Genomic DNA, 8,163 nt, shown 5'->3' with positions numbered 1-8,163 from the left:
AAAAAAAATTGAAAATCCAATCCAAATAAAACAAGAAACCCTAATTTCACAACCCTCTACAGCTTGCAACTCCGTTCTCGCTATCGCTCGTGCTTCTGTTCGCGTCGCCGCACCACTGCTCACATTGTCGCTCGCGCACGCGATTCACCACCACTCACACCTCCAATCGCGTGCAATGTCAAATCTACTTTTAATTATATTATGTATTTGAACCATTTTATGAATTATGAATCTATGTTTAATTATGTAGTGTATTGGAACTATTTTATCAATCATGAATCTATTTTTAATTATGTTATATATAGTAGTAACTCGAATAATAACTCGAACTCTTTCAAGTCGAGTTATGACCCTTAGGTTAAAAGTTTTCATACCCTTTTTGGTTCGCTTCTGAATTACGAGTTTAACAACATTGCTCATCACCACTTCTCTAAATTTTTACATTTCGCTATGATGATTATTGTATATTGACTGAATTAGGGCCAAACACTTCTTGAAAGTTGAAACCATCACTCTCCCGATTCTCTAAAACAATGGAAATATCTCTCACCCCCACATCCGCAGAAGACTACTTTATGTAACATGCTTTTGGAGTGTTGATAAAATACACCCAAAAAATGTTAAAAGAGTATCTCATTTGATACACAATTTTACATTTAGAAACCAACATCAGGATGAATCTATTTATAGACCTTTCGTTGACCATCTTAAGCCAAAAGGATAATTTCACCGCGAGAACCTGCATGAATAGATCACAAGATCAATGATAGTTATAGATAATCAATACGATTCAAAACAATCATAAATTATAGGCAGGAAAATTATCTTATCTATAGTACATTGTTCATATATGTCTTTTGCTAGCTGCAACATTGAATCACTATGTTCAACCAGCAATGATATTTTTTCTGCCTCCTTTACTGCTTCCGCAGCCAGATATGATTTACTTTCAGCATCGGCAATTCTGTAGGCTGCAGTATCTGCAGCTTCCTTTACTGTCTCATTAGATGTTGTAAAGACAGAAGCTGAGGATTGCCATTGTGGTTGTGGTTGTGGTTGTGACGGTGCTGGTCGGACATCCTTTGGTCTTGGTAAAGGTGATTTTGTTCCGGAGGGGACATCCTTTTTTATTTTGTAACAATTTTGTACCTGTAGATGGTAAAAAGTAGATAAATCCTACAAGAATGAAAACAAGCTTGAAGACCATTAAACTTAAGTATGAAATTTCTGTTTGTATGGAAAGTCCCCATAAGAAGGTGGGCCCCTATTGGAAGAAGAGGAACAGAAAGAGTCCTAAATTGAAACGCATATATACACTGTACTACAACAGAGGTATGATGATTTTGATTTTGTAAAACTACATAAAATGTGCAAATATTTAGATCACATTACTAATTACTTTATAATACATTATCAATAGTAAATAAAGATTATTAACAATTTCAAAAGTGCTCACATATATGTTTGTGTCCATGCATGCGTGCAATATTTATGCGTACAAAAAAAGCACAAATGCACAATTAAGTGTATAGAAAAAAAAATTAATGGTTTAGTACTGCATATACATATCAAAAGTCTAAAATGATCAAACTTTACAGAAAAAAATAGGCTGTAGTCATAACAAATAAGCATAATTGCATATCTTACCCCCGCACATATTAGAATTACTACGAACATGTAACAAAATCTATAATTTCCCTTCAAGGAACTCCAATTAGAAACTTGAATACAAATATGTAGTAAAGAACAATAATATATTAACCAAGTTTAGCATCTTCGAAATAAGAGCACAAAATTGAGGAACATAGGAGGAGGCAGATAATAGGGAAAAAAAGAACAATGATTCAGTAACTAATTACACAGACATTATAAAGCTATGTCAACCAAGTAACATGCTTCAATGATAAAACTGAGCATGATATCTACAAGTTGAAATAATAGAAATGAATAAATTAGTAAAATATACGAAAAAAAAGTCCAATGCATGAGATTCCCATACATAGTTTTACTCTACCAAGCAGAGAGGTTGTTTCGAGAATTTGAAACAGTAAGAAACAACCTCACCCATTGTCCCAAGACTCACACTCAACTACAATATGCAATACACCAGTCAAGTCACCAATTGACCAAGTAGAAACTAAATTACCTTTTCAAGTTTCCCTTGACTAACAAGCCTCCTCAACCTTGTACTTAATGCCCTTCTAAAATTTTGAGGAACCTGATGTTTTTGCTGCAGTATTACATGCAGTGGTTGTTAGATATAAAATTCTCAAATAAAAAGATAAATTGATAATACTAAAAGTAAAAAAGAATATGCACAATAGACAATCCATATTAAATTCATTTTTCAACACCTCTCACCCCAATAAAAAAAGGTGCAGGGTTTCAACACACTACTTCTAAAAGATAATAACAGAACCATTATCATTGTACAAGTATAAACACTAAGAGGGTCTTGGAGTTGAAAAATTAATCTAAAGTACCCTCTTAGTGTCTTACTCACCAATAAGACTGCTCAGGTAATGTAGAAAACTTAAAGAACAGCTGAAAGTCAAATCCCAAATCTATAAAATTACTTATGAAAAGTGATATGCATTCCCATTCTAGGCTTTGAGATGTAAACCCTTATCATATAATCTGAGAAACAAGTATTATCATTGACAAATATTATGGAAACATTGGTAATAAAGATCTTTATCCGACCTCGATGAAAGTAACAATGGCATTTAGGTCCGATCCATTATTATCTTTTAGTGCTGATAGAGCTTCAAAAACCATTGCATTATACCTGATAAAAGAACAAAAATACCAAGAGCCCCTCAGATTATGATCTTAATTGGCATAACAAATAGTTTGTCATGTTTTCACATACATAACAAAAGAATTTGAATTTCTAATTGGGGGTCAATGAACGTGACAACAATGACTGCAAGAGTGCTAATACAACATCAAACATCAGTCAATTGGTGCAAATTAATAAAGAGCACAATACATATACAGTTCTATTCATACCTCGGAGGGTTTTTGACATCTTGGTCATTCAGAGAAGAATCAGGGACAGCGACATCAGAGTGTGCGTTTTGAAGAGCAGAAGCCGCGTTTTGAAGAGTGGTGGTGGTGGTGGAGGAGGTAGTAGCAGAAGGAGGAGCAGGAAGAGCCTTGAGCTTAGGAACCCTAGGTTTATCTTTAGAGCCTTGAGAACCGTTACTTACGCTCAAATTCCGCCATTTGTCCTGAAAGAGGGGGATTGTAAGAACCCTAACCCTAATCCCAATTGTAATAATTGAAGAAAATAAAAGGTGTTAGAGGTTAAAGGGTTTACCTTGAGGTCGATGTTGGAACGGGAAGTGAGAAAAGGGGCGAATTGGGGATCTTTGAGAATGTTCTTCCACTTTCCGGGACCGTGCTTTTCAACTCCGGCGATGAGCGCGTCTTCTTCGTCCTGCGTCCACTTCTGCTTCTGATTCCCCATTCACATTCACATTCACATTCAAATTCAAATTCAACTCAAATTCACACCCACATTCTCCCTTTCCTTCTTCACTGCTTCTTCGCTTTCAAGTGTCTGGTTTTTGTTTTCCTTGTTGCCAAACGTTATTTTCTCTTTCAGGTTGATGCTTGCTCACGTGTTAACATGCAATATCAACAACAGACAACAGACAAAAAAGAAGAAAATGGTAACTTTTGATACAAAAGATAACAAGAAAGTAATAATATAACATATAACAATATTTAGGGAATTCCTTTTTTTTCAATTTTATACTTTATTAGAATATTAAAAATAAAAAATTATTTATTTAAAATTGAAATTTTGAATTTTAAAAATCTAGAGAAATTTAAATTTTAAAAATCCAATTTTTTACAATTTTATCCTTTAAATATAAATACATTTTATAAATTCAGATAATTTTTTTAATAAAAACAACTTACACAATAAAAAAATATATTCAAAAAAATTAAAAAAAATACAATAATTTTTAATAAAAATATTTTATAATTTAATAATATATTTTTATTTTAATAGTTATAATAATAATAATAATATTTTGTCAAAAAAAAGTGTAATTATTCATCTCCTAAAAAATAATTTATTTATTTATTTAATAAAATAAATAATTGAATAACTGTTTTAATTTTAAAATAATTAAATAATTTTCTGTTAAATATATATAATAATTTTTATCATGTATCCGATTTTTTATTTTATTATTTATACATAATTATGTTTAATATTTAAAATTAAATAAAAGAAGTTATATGTTTCTATTATATATTTAATAAAATTTATTAAAATTAAATTGATCAATTAAATATACAAATAAAAAAATAATATTTTAATAACTTTAATGTTACTAATAATATTATATTAGAATAAATACAATAAAAAAAATATATATTGACATTCAATCAGTTTCCTTTACATTAAAAGCGTAAATGAAAATAAATAAATAAATACTTTTGTTTTCATTTTTTTTTTCTTCTCATGGTCTTCTTTACCTGGATTAATATCTTCTGCATCTTCGTATCCAAGAAACTAGAGAACAAACAGAAACATGTAAATAAGTTTAATAAAATATTTATCTTTTTTTAGTTTTAATGGTTTAAAAAAATTATCTTTGAAGATAGAAAATAAGTAGTGAATGATTAATGTTTATAAAACAATCATTTTAGTGCTCTTGATAAGAAATTGAGAAACTTATTCATTTGAGAGTGTAGGAAACACAGTAAGTGAGGGGAAGTGGAGAAGAGAGCGCGTTGGACAAATAGTCACTCATCTTAATTCAACCGATCAAACTTCATGCGCTTGATGACGACAACTATAAACCAATACAAAAACTATATACACAATCCTATATACAAAAACACACATTACATGTAAAGAAGATGGAACAATTGGAACAAAACCTACATGTAATTCTTCTAAGTTTCGAATAGTTCTCCATATTTTCTGTTTTCGATTATCTAATAAATCACTCAATGAAAGTAGATTTTCTTTCCATCCATTTCAAAATGTCTATGATCTCTTCCTTAATCAAACATGAATCTTTCGATTCATTTGCCTCTCACACTCAATTACTTATTGGAAATTTACCATTTTCTTATAATGAGTCTATCCTCTCTTCTCTATTCTAAGTGAAATCAATTATCAATATAAGACCAAAATATTCGGATGACTCTTTTGACCAAACAAATATATGTCAACAAAGTTGTTTTTTTATTCAAATCTAAATACTTGTTTTTAATCTATACACAAGTCATCCATCGATTACACATTATACAAAGGGGAGGTTTAAATTCACCCGTTTTTCATATCTCATCATAAATAGGATTCAAGACATTTTATCGACATGAGTGTTTTATATCGAACAAAAATCTAAGAATCTTATTGAAACCGTTTTCCTTTTTGTATTAACATAGTGGTAGAAAGAGCACTACACTGTGTCTAGACTTCAAACTATTTTTAATCATAGTAATGGTCCCAAATTCTTAGTTAACAGAGAATCAAAGTGGATTACCAATGAAGCGCGAAATGCTATGATTCTTTAAGCTTTTTCTAAATTATTCAAAAAATAAAATGAATTCAGAAGTAATTCGCGAGATTATGTACATTTTCTTAATAGAACTAAACTAAAAAGTGCAGTTTGGTTGAATCCAATTTATTCTTTGAAATAAACAACTCACACACACTCCTTTTCCAAAGAAAAAACAATACACCTAACACTACACTAATATTTATTGGATTTGTTTTTAAAATATCGGTATTAAACACAAAACTTTCGGCAAATGACCAGGAGCCCAAACAAAGGAAAGAATCAGTTCTATTTCTTATACGATCTCATCTCCTCTTATGAATAGACTAATTCTCTTTCCAAGATTCCTATTAGATATATAATAATCTAATTTGAATATATAATTCTAGAATTTGATATAATTTGGATTGGTCAATCAATTGGAAGATTCCCTAAAAGAATAATACTTCTTAGAATTAGATACTCGTTCTTTTTTCAATTGCAAAATCTATCTAGTTGTAACACTTTAAAAAAGTTATTTGAAAATCAAAGAAGAAATAGGGCGAATAAGTATGTGAATACCTTTCAATTAGTAATTGCAATAGAAAAGAAAAAGAAAGGTTTGAGATTATTTTTGAATCTTTTATACTGGAGAATCTAGTATTCTTATGCATGAATATAATGAATTCGATAGTTGTGGTCAGAGTCTATTATGGATTTATGATCACATTTTCCATAGGCCCTCTTATCTCCTCCTCCTTCGAGCTAGACTTGTGGAAGAAGGAACCAAGAAGAAAATATCAGCAATAACTAGGTTTATTAAGGGACAACTCATAATGTTAATGTCTATCTATTATACGACTTTGCATTTAGCATTATACAATAATTATCATAACTATACCATATCTTTTATTTCAATTGTTCGGCTATAGTCTAAAAATCTTTTTTAATTATGGATACACAAATCTAAATTCAATACGTAATTTTAGTATTCAAAGAATCTTCTTTCAGAATTTTCTTTTTCAGTTTTTCAATATTCTTTTCTTACCACGTTCAATATTCATGAGATTCGTCAATATTTATTTATTTTGCTGTAACAATTTTGATAATATATTCAAATCATTTTTTTTTGGCTAAAAGAGATTCCTCTGACCCCAACCAATAAAGTAAAGAACACTAAAACAAGCATAAAAACTTGTATAATATTGTTAGATTCATTAGGATATAAACAATCAATTTTTTTAGTGCCAAAATCAATGATACAAAAAAAAGACATGATATATTTTTGATAATTTTATTAACGCGATGTAGATATCTCTTCTGAATAAAAAAAATCATTTCATTCTTTTTTTATTATTAAAACTAATAAAAAAATTGTTTTTATATTTTAAGTTTTACTTGTTTCTTCCCCATAAAAGATATTGAATAGAATGAACTATTTTTTTTCCATTGAAATTCAAGAAATAACGTTTAAATACCCTTCTATAACAAGTAAATAAATTCAAAACATATAAAATGCAGTTAAGCATGCGGCAGAACAAGCTATTATTGCAAAAATTGGTGAATTTTTTTTTATTAGCAATAAACATTATATACAAATGAATCATTTCAGAGGTAATCCAACCCAATTACAAATAAACAATGACAACCTAACAACATAATACCTCCCAGACAACTGCTAAAAATTCTAACCTTGTTAGAAAAAAAACTTCAACACTAAACTAAAGCGAATAAAGAGACACTAGAGGATCAACCTATTGTCATTAAGAATCTCATCCTTAGATAAAAAAACAAGCAAAGGGTGGAATACAAACTAAAAAAAGTTTTTGTAATTGGTACATGTTATGTTTTGTTAAACCATCCATAAAAACCATATTTTGCTGGAGAATATCCGACAAAAGCTTCCATTGAACGAATAATGGGTTTACATTGTAGTGGTTCTATGGTGTAGTGGTTAGCACTCAGGACTTTGAATCCAGCGATCTGGGTTTGACTCCCGGTAGGACCTTTTTTGTCAAACAACTGTAGTAATTAATATTGACATAATTAAAGTAAGTGAATCGATCAAGTATCTGTATTTTTTATTTTATTATTTATATATAATTATGTTTAATATTTAAAATTGAATAAAAGAAGTTATATGTATCTATTATATATTTTAATAACTTTAATGTCACTAATAATGTTACGTTAGAAGAAATACAATACAAATAAATGATTGCATCATCTTGCTTTGTGCTGCCGCCTCCTCAGAGTCTTCTTTACCCTTATGGAATAATGACTTTTACACATTTATATCCAATAAACCTTAAAACAAAACAGAAACATGTAAGTAAGCTTAATAAAACATTTATCTCTTTTTAGTTTAATTTAAAAGGCTTTAAAAAATCATCTTTGATGAAAAAAAAGAAGTAATGAATGATTAATGTTTATAAAACAATCTTTTTTGAAAAACGCAAAAAAAAAACATGGCTAGTTTTAAAGTTGTAGTGTCTTATAAAAGAAATTGAGAAACTTACTCATTTGAGAGTGGAGGAAACAAAGTAAGTAATAGGAAGTGGAGAAGAGAGCGTGTTGGACAAAGAGTCATTCATCTTAATTCAATCAAGGGACCAAACTTCATCTGTTGGATGACGACAACTGTAAACCAATA

At 29.6% G+C, this 8,163-nt stretch overlaps 1 protein-coding gene, 1 non-coding gene and 1 pseudogene across 2 annotated transcripts; 2 read left to right on the top strand and 1 right to left on the bottom strand.

Annotated features, from left to right (window-relative positions):
• Nucleotides 1-476: 476 nt before the first annotated feature.
• On the bottom strand, nucleotides 477-3,691 carry LOC137819017 (telomere repeat-binding factor 4-like). Its single transcript, XM_068622714.1, has 6 exons — nucleotides 3,323-3,691; nucleotides 3,013-3,233; nucleotides 2,704-2,788; nucleotides 2,147-2,230; nucleotides 840-1,149; nucleotides 477-739 (listed from the first exon to the last, which is right to left on the bottom strand). Exons 1-6 carry the CDS (start codon nucleotides 3,470-3,472, stop codon nucleotides 708-710), a joined length of 882 nt encoding a protein of 293 aa, XP_068478815.1. The 5' UTR covers nucleotides 3,473-3,691; the 3' UTR covers nucleotides 477-707.
• Nucleotides 3,692-5,575: 1,884 nt separating this feature from the next.
• Nucleotides 5,576-6,647, top strand: LOC137818080 (uncharacterized mitochondrial protein AtMg00370-like; annotated as a pseudogene).
• Nucleotides 6,648-7,446: 799 nt separating this feature from the next.
• On the top strand, nucleotides 7,447-7,518 carry TRNAQ-UUG (transfer RNA glutamine (anticodon UUG)). Its single transcript has one exon. It is a non-coding gene; the product is annotated as a tRNA-Gln (tRNA).
• Nucleotides 7,519-8,163: the final 645 nt, after the last annotated feature.

Source organism: Phaseolus vulgaris, chromosome 10 (assembly GCF_000499845.2).
Source record: "Phaseolus vulgaris cultivar G19833 chromosome 10, P. vulgaris v2.0, whole genome shotgun sequence".
Classification (NCBI taxonomy): domain Eukaryota; kingdom Viridiplantae; phylum Streptophyta; class Magnoliopsida; order Fabales; family Fabaceae; genus Phaseolus; species Phaseolus vulgaris.
Note: the sequence above shows the minus strand (reverse complement) of the source record. Positions and strands in the feature narration are given on the sequence as shown.